General features: G+C 52.9%; 1 protein-coding gene across 1 annotated transcript in view; it reads left to right on the top strand.

The window, feature by feature from the left end:
* The window catches only part of PCSK6 (proprotein convertase subtilisin/kexin type 6), a 101,848-nt gene that overhangs the window by 18,704 nt on the left and 70,495 nt on the right, over nucleotides 1–12,649 (top strand). Inside the window, exons 5-6 of the mRNA XM_025199551.1 lie at nucleotides 1,796–1,872; nucleotides 5,031–5,119. Coding sequence (XP_025055336.1) covers nucleotides 1,796–1,872; nucleotides 5,031–5,119 — 166 coding nt within the window. The remainder of the gene's footprint in view (nucleotides 1–1,795; nucleotides 1,873–5,030; nucleotides 5,120–12,649) is intronic.

Below are 12,649 nucleotides of genomic sequence, written 5' to 3'. Positions count from 1 at the left end.
CAGGAAATAAATTACAGCTCCCCAACGAAGTGTTTGGAAACTATTCTGTTTGGGCCGACTAGGAGCCAGGGGTGGGAGATGGCTTATGCCATCATCAGACTCTTGTGAGAGTAAAACCCAGCGGCCTACGGCCAGAGCGAAATGCAGATGCAACGTGAATGATTTCACTCGGCCAGAGTTCAAACCCAGAACGAGCCAGGCTTTCTTCAGTTAGCTCTTAAGCGGCCCTGGGAAAGGCTAGTCCTCGAGCCAGGCTCACCATTCAGCTCAGAGGCTGAACCTGGCTTCCAATCCCCCTTGTCCTTGCTAGGAACTAAGCCTTAGTCTCAATCTTGGCCAGGCACTTTGTCGCATATACACGGACCTTAAACGTTATTGCAGTTCTCCCTGTTGTCTCAGATATTAGTTGGGTTGTTAAAAAACCCCATGGAGTGCCAGCCGCTGTTGACTCCCTGCTAAATGCACATGGGCACGATGCTGGGGTGGGAGTGAAATGTCTTTGAGGGGAACTGAACCCGTCAGAGCCAAAGTTTGGTGCTGGGTGTCTCCCCCCACAACAGCTGGCAATGTCCCGAGGCAGTGAGCAGTGCTGAGCTGCCTTCCACCAGGGCTCGGGCCCTCTGCAATGACCTGAGTTATTCTCTCCTCCTCGTTCACACCTTTTAAGTGTCTTTGTTTGAAATGAGCTCCATCTTTTCATGGTTTTAGGGCCAGATCCCTTCCTCCCCTGGTCCCTACTTAGACAAACTCCTGCTGGTGTTAGCCATAGGCAACTGGTAGGGGGTGCATGGGGGTGCACGTGCCCCCCCCACAACGGGGCCAGTGCTCCCCTATGGCCGACACTGATGCTGTCGGCAGGGCTGGTGCCCCCCTGACAGGCCCACTGCCATCGGCAGCTTTTGTGGGTGCCCCACCCAGATTCAGGAGGCACCAGTCACTCGTGCAAGGGAAGACGATGAAGGACTTCAGAGTTCAGCTTCATGTCGGAGTCTGTCAACCTGTGATTTGTCCTGGGCATCCGGCTGAGTGCTGGGATGGGGCTGGACCACGCTGGGACAAGGAGCGGAGAGGCAGGGATGCCTGCAGTGAGGCCCTCCGTGCCCGCTTCAGCTATTTCCCTTGCAGACAGCTTCCCCTCTTGGCCTGCGCGCTCCTGACTGCGGGTCCCGTATGTTGGGTGTCACCCGGGACGCCAAGAGCCATCCTTCATCTTAATACAGATGCTTGGGACTGAAATGAGAGGAGCCAGGTCACCGCAGCAGCCACCTCCCCATCCTGAGCCCCGAGCGCCCTGTTAGTGTTAACGTGGCATCTCACCCGGCTCGCAGGCATTTCATGTAAGCGTTTGATTTGATTTGTGCGGCAAACGCTTCGTGGCCTTGCAGGAAGGCGTAATTGGAAAAGCAGGATATATCGAAGAACGGTCTTTCCGGAGGCCCTTTCTGTCAGCGGGGAGACAGGATTTCAATCCTGAGGAAAGAGCTGCGTGTGTAAGGAAAGCCGGCGGCTCAGCCGTGCCTGCGTTGCAGTTGAATGAGGCAGTGTCAGAGCCCTGGAGTGGGGGCCTCTGCCTTTCAGGGCCTGCCCCAGATGTAGGCAAAGGCTTTCCAAGCAAATGCAATGGTAGCTTATGGCATATGCACCCCGCAAGCAGCCATGCCTCGTGGGAGCTGGCTTTGGAGAGATCTTTCCACCCCGCTTGCTACGGTCATTGAGACTTTCCCTCCGCGGGGTGTGAGTTGGGTCTCTGCCGCGCGCACAGTCGATCTCGCTAACAGCAGCCCGATGTTTTTAGGATCCTCTGGCGAGTTATGATGTCAATGGGAATGACAACGACCCGAGCCCACGCTACGAAGCCAGCAACGAGAACAAGTATGTCATAGGTTTCATCGATCTCACAGACATTAGGGGTGGACGGGATCTCGTGAGATCATCGCGTCCAGCCCCTGCGCAAGGGGCTGGAAGTCAGCGGGGGTCAGATCACCCCAGCAAGATAAGCGTCCAAGCGTTTCTTAACGGTGTCCAGAGTAGGTGCTTGCACCACTTCTGGGGGAGTCTATTCCAGTTGTGCTTAGGGTAATGAACCTGGCACTTGCACAACACCTTCAGGGCACTTGGCTAGCAGGCACGGCAGCTGCCCCCCAGGGGACTGGGGTTATAGGAGTGGGGTTGAGGGGAGGGAGGCCTGGGGAGGAGAAGTGACCCATACCAAGGTGCATGCCAGAAGGTGCATGCCAGCCCTTTGTTTAGGCCAGGGATGGTGGCACACATACCACAAGTGTGCGTGGTACCTGAGCCGGAGGCACTCAGTAAAGAGAAGCACTGGGATGGAGGCAGAAGGGCTCCAGCCTCCATCCAGGTTGGGGAGAGTAGGGGGCAGGTCTGGACCCTGCTGCGAGGGGTGTCACCACCCTTCACAAGATAACCCTTCCCTGACCCAGCAGCTGCTGCTGAATTCAGGGCTTTGGACCCTCACTTGCCACATAGAAGTGCAGTGATTGTGAGGTCAGGGCAGGGTTAATTTGGCTCTTGGAGGTGACACCCCTCTGGCATCAGCATCCTGCCCTCCGCTCTGGAGCTGGAGCCTGCTGTGTCCGTTCTGGGGCAGGGATCAGAGCAGCGCTTGGGGAACAGGAGGCTTGACAAGGTTGGCCAGCACTGGTTTAAGCTCTTAAACCAATGTGAACAATACAGTGCGACAGGACATGATGACCATTGCCTGACAACAGCCTACATTAAACCATTTTCACAGATGGTGAGTAGCTTAATAGCAGATCTGTCCACTTTGGCTGTCTGCCGTGGTCTGGTGTAGAGAGAGGAACAGCCAGGATGTTTTTTTCTGAGTCGGTGGAGAGACCAAACAATTTTCCCCGTTGAAAAGCAGGGGAGGGGGACTTCTCACAAACCAGCTGATTCCACTGTTACGGCTTCATCTGTCCGCCCTGTCTCACAATAGGTGGAAGCCAAGCCACGATAATTTATCACCGGTTTCATGCAGGGGTAAATCACAGCAGTTTGATTTCAGCAGCTGCAGAATCAGAGTGCACAGATGAAACCCTAACACCAGATCAGCTGGTGAGCACCCATGAGTGGTAATCTCCAGTTTGAAGCAGGATTAACTAACTGTTTGCTGCTCCCTGCCCTGGCAGCTGATTTCGAGGATGCTTTAAGTCATGGGGCTCACTGCACACTGCCTGTCCTCTCCTGATGTAGTTCTTGGTTTAATGCCACTCGCTGTCCTCCGCCAGCAGTGCTGTGTCCGTCCTCGCTCAGCTCGTAGTGATATAAGGATCTGCTCCAGGGCCCATTTAGGTTGTGTCCTTTCTCTGACGGTAGTAGACACGTCAGAAGAAGGTATCAGACCCCCAGGTAAGTGGCCAGGAGACGCTTTATTTCTCGCATCAGGCGTTCTCTTGATCTCTGCTAGTCAGAAGCCAGTGTAAGCCTGGCAGCTTGCAGCTCCTAATCCCTTCCAACATTTTTGGTGCCATTCATTCGGATATTCCTAGCATCCCTCTAAATTTCCAGGCTGTCTGGGGCCTCGCTGACTTCCCCTGGCGCTGAACTGCATGGTCTAACTACCCATTTTGTGATGAGTGTTTCCTTTGATCAGTTTGGTATCTGCCTCCTCTTCCATTTCCTTGACTGCTTTTGTTCTCACGCTAGGAGACAGGGATAACAGCAGCCCCCATGTCCTGTCCGCTCGAAACCTTTCATTACTGTATGTCCTTTCATCAGCTTCCATCTCATGTGTCTCCTCTCAAAGGGAAACAGCACCCATCTTTCTAGTCTCTTTGGTAAGAGGCTTTTTTTTTTCCAGGCTCTTGATCTTTATTCTCATTGTCCTTCTCCAACACCCCACACCCCTGCCCTGACCTGCCCCCAGCCAAATCCTCTCGGAGACGAGCTGTCCCGTATTGCACATAGGATCCTGTCCTCGATGTGCGTAAAACACACAATCCTAGCAATTGCCCGGGCTCTCTCAGTTCAGCTCTCTAGCCAGCACCCCTGCTTTTGAGTTAATTATGCTGTAATTGTTGCCTGCAAACATTTGCGAGCAAACAGCAGGGCTCCCCGAATGTGGTAAACCCCATAAATTGCCAGCGAACTTGCTAAATAGCAAGCCCTAGGATCAGTCGCTTTTCTTTCATGTCCCGTGTTACAAGAAGCCTTTATAAAAGGAATAGCTTCACCGGTGAAAACCTAGGGGTCTGTTTCTCCTTTCATCTCACAATAGGCCTCAGATGGGGGGGATCTGCTACAGGCCAATTGGTGCGCAAAGAGGGGTGAATTTGCAGCGTGGTGCTGGGGGATTATAACCGCATGGCTCCTGATGCTGATAATAGGAGCCGTGCGGTGAAATGCCTGAACAACCCGCTGCAGCCGTGTCCTCTAGTCTAGCAGGACCAACCAAAAAACTAGTTTTAAGGGTGACCTTACATGAATTCCCTTAACGATACTAATCCTCTAAGCACTTCTCTAATTTAGTGGATTAGATGTCAAAACTTTGACACACTTTTGGAACGTAAATTGAAGTGGGACTTCCACATGCTGGCACATTTGAAAAGGAAACATTCATACAAGAAGCAATTTGCTTTCCCAATAATTTCCTGCATTCCCCTGGCCATTGTTGTGTTGGTTGAATAAGGATCTTTGAGTCTCTTGAGCTGGTGTCTCGAATGAGGATCTTGCAGTCTCTCGAGCGGCTGCCGTCTAGGCCTGCGTTTGTGATCTCACCAGAGGGAGTGGGATGTCACAAATGGGTCAGCGTGACATCTCTGCAGGATTGGGACAGCGGAGGAATGGTGGGGCTGAGTCCGTTCCTAGCATCTGACAAAGTAGGTTGATGCCTAGGAAAGCTCACGCCTCTCTGAACCACTTAGTCTGTAAGGTGCAACCCTGCCCTGCCTTCTGCCCGTGATGACTAGGCATGATGTGAGGAAGTTGGGGATCGTGTGCCGCAGGTCCTGCGCTTGCATGCTGGAAATCCTTTCCACGGGGCACACCCTGATGGTACGCTCTCTTTTCAGGCATGGCACCCGCTGTGCTGGAGAAGTCGCAGCTTCCGCAAACAACTCCCATTGCATCGTGGGCATAGCGTACAACGCAAAGATCGGAGGTAAGGCTGGCGCTCAGCTCTGGCTTTCTCTCTGCCCGTGGCTCGCTGCTGCATGCCTGTGCCCGTACAGCTGCAGCGTGTGGTGTCTTGAATGAAGAGAGAACTGGCCTTGGCTTTGGAGCAGTGGTCTGTCCTAGGTCTTCTGAATCTGTGAATTGTCGTGATAGATGTCCTGATGTAATCAATGGAGAGTCATTTTTACAAGTCACCTACCTGCTTTCATCTCACATCTTACAGAGAGACCAAGGGGCCTTATTTTCAGGTAGACGTTGTAGCCTGCCTGAGTCCCACTGTGTAGATCCCTTAAAGCCACTTTGAGTGCAGACCTCTGCAGCTGCGCGTGGTAGTTTCCTGGAAGTGTCTCGGTTTCACTGGGAAGTGTTTCCGAGAGACTGAGAGGCCTGCTGCCCTGTAGGGAGGGCACTGGCCTGAGCGGTGGGAGACTAGGTCAACAACTGACTGATTCACTGCAATCTAGTAGACTAAAACTGCTGATCTAGGATTTGAACTGGGGTCCACCTGCCGGTGGGCCCGCAGCACCAGCACGCAGACATGCACACGCTGATATGGAAACGGAGGCGTTGACACTGTGCTCTTTTCACGAAAGTCATTGGTTTGCCTTTCAGGGCAGAACAGAAACAGGTGCCCTCAACTTTGAACGCTGCTGCAAACTGGGTTTGCTCCTCTCCAACCTCCTCTGCTACCAACCCCTTCTCCAGGGGAGTCGGTAGCAGCAGTGTCGGTGGGAGCAGACACCGCACCCCCAGTTCGGATCCAGAATCAGCTCGGAGATTGAGATGTAAATGTAAATCGTTCAGGAGGGTGACTTAGAGACCTGGGGCTCTTTGGATGTTTGCCTCCTAGATGGAGCTGCTGGGAGAAGTCTAGAAACAAAGTTAGGTCTCCGTTTGTCACAGACAGGTTTTGCTGCTGCTCTGTACAGTCTTTCCTATATCATACATTTTGCTGTTAGCTTTTCCCTGTGGTTAAGTGTAACCCTGAGCCCACAGGTGCCGACGTAGGATCGTGCTAGAAATGGAACAGGTCGCTGTGCTGCAGACCTTTGGGAGATGGCTCGAGTTGGGGCCTGGGCTGTTTTCCTAGTAACTCCCTGCTTCTCGGAGTCCAGCGCTGGAATTGCAGCACCGTGCATAGCAAGGGTCTTGCTGCCTGGCTCTCTGCCTAGCTCGGTCTCTGGGCTCAGTCGTTATGGCGGAGTTGGATTTTACTGCCTGCGTTGCTATAAAACGTGGTGATGGGGGCCGGCTGTGTGCTAGCTGCCTGCCCCTTCCCCTTATGGGCTGAGGGGGTGGGAAGTGCACGGTCCCCCTGCTCTGCCCCTCTCCTTCTTCCAGAACTGCCCTCCCGGGAGAGCATTGCAGGGCTTCTGACTGTCTGAGACCCCGCAACACAACCAGCACAGCTTTGTCAGCAGAAATGCTGCCTCTGGGAAAGCTGGTGCAGTGTGATGGGAACATAGTAATGAGCCTGTGCTGGCCATGGGAGAGCTGTCAGGACACTCATAAGGGAAGCCGGGGTGGAGGTATGAGCAGAATGGGGAGAGATCTTGTGTATTCTCATCTCCCTTCCTCCCCTGAATTTCTGACACCCCTCTCTCCTTTCCTGTTCTCCAGATACCCCCCACAAATCTATTCCCTTTTCATCTCCTAGAGGAGAAGTGAACAAAGGCAATTCCTTGTGGCCCGGCATGTAGGAGAGGAGGTCACTTGCTCATAGGGAAGCCCAGGCCAGCAAGACAGCTTGCATCGTCCAGTGCTCTCGGGACTCTGGGGCCTGACTCAGGCCCGCTGCTCCTGTCCACTCTCAGGAACACCCTCTGCTAGAGGAATCCTTTCTGTTTCCCTGCATCTCTTCTCCCTTTCCCCACCACCATTCTCCTTTCCTTGTTCCCTTTGCAGGCTGGCCTGTTGAGACAATTTGAGCATTTTGCACTGTGGGGAGGGCACGTGGGTGAAAAAATTCCTGCCCTTGTCATAGGGGTTGATTGCTTGCAGGGGGAGGGAAGGATGGGAGCACCCGGGGCTCAGGCCCTGCTCCTTCTGGACAGTCAGCTCATGCCTAGAGGGGCTGCTTTCTCCATCACACTGTGCTCATCTACACGTTCAGTTAATGCCATTTGAACGCGCGCCTGGGAGCAAAAAACTCCAAAGTAATATTTGTGTGCAGCACATGCAGCCCAGTCAGAGCAGCCCAGGCTGGCACAGGTCCTGCGGGTCAGGCCGCCAGCCCAGTGCTCCTCCGACTGGGCTCCACGTGATGCAGAGCAGCTGGCTGGGACACAGGGTGCTTCAGCCCAGGGGCTGCCTACTGATTAGCCCTGCACTGAAGCATCCTGTGCCCCAGCCAGCCAGGGCAGCATCTCTATGTATGCTGCTGTGCATGAAAAAACTCCACAGCAGTTTAGTACTTGTATTTACAGGTACTACCCTGCTGCAGAGCTTTTTCATTTCGTGCGCCCTAATAGGGGTGCACATGTAGACACTGAGATGTGTACTGTGCAGTTCATTAGGCAGCTGTGCAGTAAGGTCTCGTGTAGATGTGCCCACTGAGATGCAAGCTAGTAGAGCAGGTCGTCCTGCTCTTCCACGAGCTCTGCTAGAGGGTAGGTTAACCTGACCGCTCGCGAGCCTGGCTGGAGCGGGGAATTTCATGGTCTGAGGATCAGCCTCTGCTCTCCAACTGCCGAGGCCGCTGGGTTATTAATTACATTGAAGTTATTTTTTTTTTAAGGAACTTGAGTTTCCATCTAAGCAAATGTCTAAGTCCATAACTGAGAGCAACTGATTTCTATCAACTCCATGCATATGAGTGCATGGAAAATAAGCTTCCAACCCCCCTGACCTGGGCACTGTTGTATTACAAAAAATAAATCCTAGGGAAGTAAATTAATCTCCATCAGTAAATTGGATTCTTGATGCCAATTAGAATCACAAAGCTCATTTGCATTAGCATCTCCATTAACCAATTTCACCTTGGAGCAATTAAGACCAAAGACTAAGGATTGACCTAGCCTGGAACGTTATAGCTGCAGTGGCCGTGAGACATGGATCAGGGGTCAGTGAGATGAAGTTAACTTGCCTGAGTTTGCAGATGGGACACTGCACAGGCTGGGATGGCCATAGATTGCTGGGTATTTTTATGGGCAGCTATGTACTAGGAAATGACTTTGCAAAGCAGTTTGCCAGCCGGGCGTAGCCCACTTCGGTAGCAGAGACAGGACCTGAGCAGGGCTGCTCCTAGCAGCAGGTACAAGCTTCTCAGTCAGCCTAACTCCCACTGCCATAGTTTGGACTATGATCCAGGCAGATGTGGCCTTGGCAGGAGCCCACGTATGAGCATCCTCAGGACTAAAACCTGCAGAATAGATGCCACTCCAGCCACGGCTGCTGTGGCTGGGCAAGTGGCAGATGGCAGAGTGCACACACTGAGATGGGTCTGTCTGCGGGTGGAGGGTCACTTAGCTTCTTCCTCTGCCAGTCCACCCAGGGTTGCAGGGGCTGTTAGTGAGACAGTGACAAGACGGCCATCAGCCACGCACCCATGGGACTAGGCTGAGCCCAGCCCGGGTTTTCCATTTTGTTCATGTGAACCGCTGAGGAAAAGAGCTGACCGACCAATACCATCTTTCTTTGTATCATGCCATCAGCTTATGCTCCTCTCCAAATGCTTCAGCCAAGTTCTTTCTCTTCCTCCACTTTGAGGTTGGCTTGCTGAGTGCTACCCTGAAGGGGTTACTGGAGATTTAAACCAGTTGAGACCTTGCTTTCCCTAGCACCTCTCCGCTGAAGCCTGCTCCATGCTAGAGCACTTAGTTGCCAGCATGGGGCTTTTCCCTGCAAGACATAAGTTCCCCCTTTCCCCAGTTCCCAGAATGGGTGTTTGCGATAAATTGGTCTCGAGTGCTTTGGAAATACTAAGTCTGTCTGGTGGAGGGTGTGGACGTGCCTGCGTGTTACACCATCTCACGTCTTGGTGTGTCAGCGCAGGGACGGGAAGGCAGATGGTTATTTTGGAAGCTCGGAGGTCTGTGCAAGCCTGGGGCATCTGCTCACACTTCTCAGCTCAGGGTAGCTCCGTTTTGCAGAGTAGACCGCAGTGAGAGGAGCCAGGGCTGTTAGGATGAACGACTGTCAGGTGCAGGTTGGCTGGTGCAAGTCTTGCGCTTCCAATTGCTGCAGTGGTGAACAGGATCAGACCCTAGAAGCATGAATCCTGTATGTGGAGTATATTCCCCATCCCAGCCACGGAGGCAGGGATTATTTGTCAGCTTTATATTAATACATCACTCTCTTTTTCATTTGATTTCTTTAATGAGCGCCTTGATGTGGTTGTCTGTCGGGGGAGCAGGGAGGCTTTGTCGAACCAAATGATAAAACAAGACAGACAGCTGGAGGTCGTGGGGTTTAGGCAACTCTTTAAACCTAAGCGGCATAGAGCGCCCGACTGTGGAACAGAATGTGCCGCGGCTGCGGCGCAAGCCATGGGAGATGGATTACTAAAATAAACTCGCGATTAATGAGCAAAACTTGTCGGGGAAGCCTATTTGTCACACTCAGAAAGCTACAATCTAATTTTACTTGCTGCTCTTCATTGCTCTTGCATTGCTTTTTCATTTGCTGTAGGCAAAATACATTACTGCTCAATAAACAAAAAGTGGTCCTGGCGTACCTTCTGCCTCCCTCCCCCTCCCGGCGCCGAGAGCTTTGTGCAGCCTGTGATGATGTTCTGAGGCTTATATTGATTGCTGGGTGGGAAATAGCAGACTTATTTCCCTCCCCCACATACCCCTCTTTTATTTCACTTTGCTTTCCTTCTCGAGACCCTGTTATCCACATGTGGATGTGTTTGCCAGCTCTTTCCGAGCTAAATTTGGGTTGCCGTGCAGTGAGTCTTAGTGTTGGCCTCCGGACAGGAGCAAAGGAAGCAAAGGAAAGGGAGAAGTTTACAGCTGATTTTTAAAGACAGCTCTCAGGGTGCGAATACTGCCAGCACCCCGCTGCTCTTTGTAGCTCAGCCTCCGAACACCTCTGTAGGGCCTGGAGGTACCATCGTCCCTGCTTTGGAAGGAGAGCCGAAGCACAGAGAGGCTGCGACTCACCCAAGGTCATGCAGGACGTTTGGGGCTGAGGATCGGGAATGAAACCCTGGTCTACTGAGACCCAGGACCATGCTTTATTCTCCAGTCCATCCTTTAAAGTCGTGCAGGATCCCCAGAGCTGGTTCCCAGTCATTAGAGGTGGCTTTGACCTTCCCACCAGCAGAGACTGTAGCAAACGTTGTGCTCTGAGATCTTAGCCAAGAGCCAAGGTCAGAGTGGGTTGATGACTCTTTCTCTCTCTGCTTTGCCCCTAATGCACACGTGGCTTTTACTGCTTTGAAGGATGACATTACTAAATGTTTTCTTTTAAGGATGAAGAATGGGCAGGATGTGGTAATAACGAACCTCAAATGCTATTTGTCAGCTCCTGCTAGATGACGGCGTGCTGGTGACTGATTAGCTGAAATAACCTTGCTGCCTCTAAATATCACACGCTCACGTAGCAAGTGCAAAACCCGTCCCCTGGCAGCCACCCCTTGCCCGTGCTGTTGAGGAAACACAAAACCTTGCAGTAAAAATGCAGCCGTGACATCAGGTTTCATTTTTTTTTTTCCGCCTGTTCTCTTCAGTTTCTTTAGTGCACTTCCCTATGAAAGGGAGGTTTTATGAAAGACTTTGCTCCTTTGCTCTGTGTTGTAAGGTTTGTTTTCTTCTGGCAGGGGGGCTGCCCTGGGAAAGATCGATTCGAGGTAGTCTGTACAACAGTCCAGTCTACCACTGTAATTAAATCTGCATGTGTTTTGTTTAAGAAAAAGATCATGCGGAGACGGAAACGCTTCTTATAACCCAGCTGGTTCCAAGGGCACCAAAATGATGCGCTGCCACGGAGCAGCCCTGCAAAGCTCAAGCGAGCCTGCCTTCAGGAGGCCTGCCTGAATTGGCGTGGCCCTCTCGTCGGGATGGGACCAAACCCTTTGAAGCAGTATCTTCCATTTATCAGTACCCCGCAGATGGCCCAGCCCCGGGCAGCACGTAAGCCCATGCTTTGCTTCAAGTCACTGGTGTAAGCATTTTCCTGACCGGGACTGCTGGGCAGAGTCAGGGTTGACTGGTCCAACGCCAGCCTGTCCTGGCTCCAGACCTCCTCTTCCCCAGCCTGCCTTGGGAGTGGTGGCTTCTGTCATGACACTCTTACTTTGCAGGGCCTGTGGTTGCTTTCCTCATTTATTGACATGGCCATGTCCTCGTCTAGAGCTGCTCGCTCTGCCTGTGGCTGCACGAAGAGCCCCGCGGCGGGACAGGAGCACTGGGTCAGCGAGTGCAGATGCAGCTCTGCCCACAAAGCTTGCCGGGAAGCACCAGAGCCTGCGACAGAGCCGCTCTGCCAGGGTAAAGTGCAGGCACCGGGGGCTTTTGGGGGCACAGGTGACCCCTGTAGCATGCCCATGGCCTCTGTAGCAATTGGGCTTTGTGCTGCAGCCCCTTTCAGCAGACTCCTGTTGTGTTTCCAGGTCAGGAAGCCCTGCTGGCAGCACAGTCTTAGCTGAAGCCTTCTCTCCCCTTTCTCCTTACCTGCCTGCCCCTCCTTGCATTGGCAGCTCCTTGCATTTTGGCTGCTTGTGACTGCAGTGTGACGGCCCCTCTCAGCCCCCTCTGCGTTGGCTTGTTAGGACAGTGCCAGGACTGGGTCTCAAGGGCTCTGTGGCCAGGCCTTGCTAGAAGGGCAGCATGGGGTTGATGGCAGGCGAGTCCCTTGTCTTTTGTAGCTACAGTCCTGAAAATAAAGACATTTATTTTCCCCTTGCAGTTCTCTGGGGTCCCCTGGGCCTGCCGTGCATGGTTTCCCCACTGTGCCACCTCCTAGCTCCCTCCCTGCGCCCAGATGCAGCCCTCTCCACCCCTGCCTGTGCCAGGCTCCCACTAGCAGTAACTATACATACTTCCCTCTAGCTGTTCCCTTAGTAGTTGAGGTATATGAGTCCCTTGCCCTTGGGGGGGATGCAGCCTGGGCTCATTCTCTTTAATCAAAGCAGATCCCTGTGGTGCAAAATAAAATCTAAGAGTCATTGCAACAACTTGTTAATCCAGAAGCTGCTTCATGCTGCCACATCCCCCATGCACGGTGCTGTCACACTGCCAGGTCCTGCTGTCACTCAAGCAAGCCCCTCGCTTGCCTCCTGCACTCTAGGACCACATCCCTGAGGGCAGAGAGAGATGGGTAAGACCTGCTTGCAGGAGCAGCCTCCGCGTTTTGTGTGGAATCATCATTAAGGGCAGGGGGACCATGACACCATCTCGTCGGCTGTGGAAAGCGCTGGCTGCTAGGTGTCATGTGGACAATCCTGTATTAAGCCTAAAGGCTTTTGATGAAAATGTTCTATCTTTGGGAGACTGGATGTGGGCAAAGGACAGGGGAGACCAAGCGGCTTTCAGCCCCTTGCCCTGGCAGAGAGCTGGTTAGTAGGCTGTGC

The sequence above is a fragment of the Alligator sinensis genome, unplaced genomic scaffold (genome assembly GCF_000455745.1).
Source record: "Alligator sinensis unplaced genomic scaffold, ASM45574v1 scaffold210_2, whole genome shotgun sequence".
NCBI classification, from domain to species: domain Eukaryota; kingdom Metazoa; phylum Chordata; order Crocodylia; family Alligatoridae; genus Alligator; species Alligator sinensis.
This window is presented reverse-complemented; position numbering and strand designations above follow the sequence as displayed.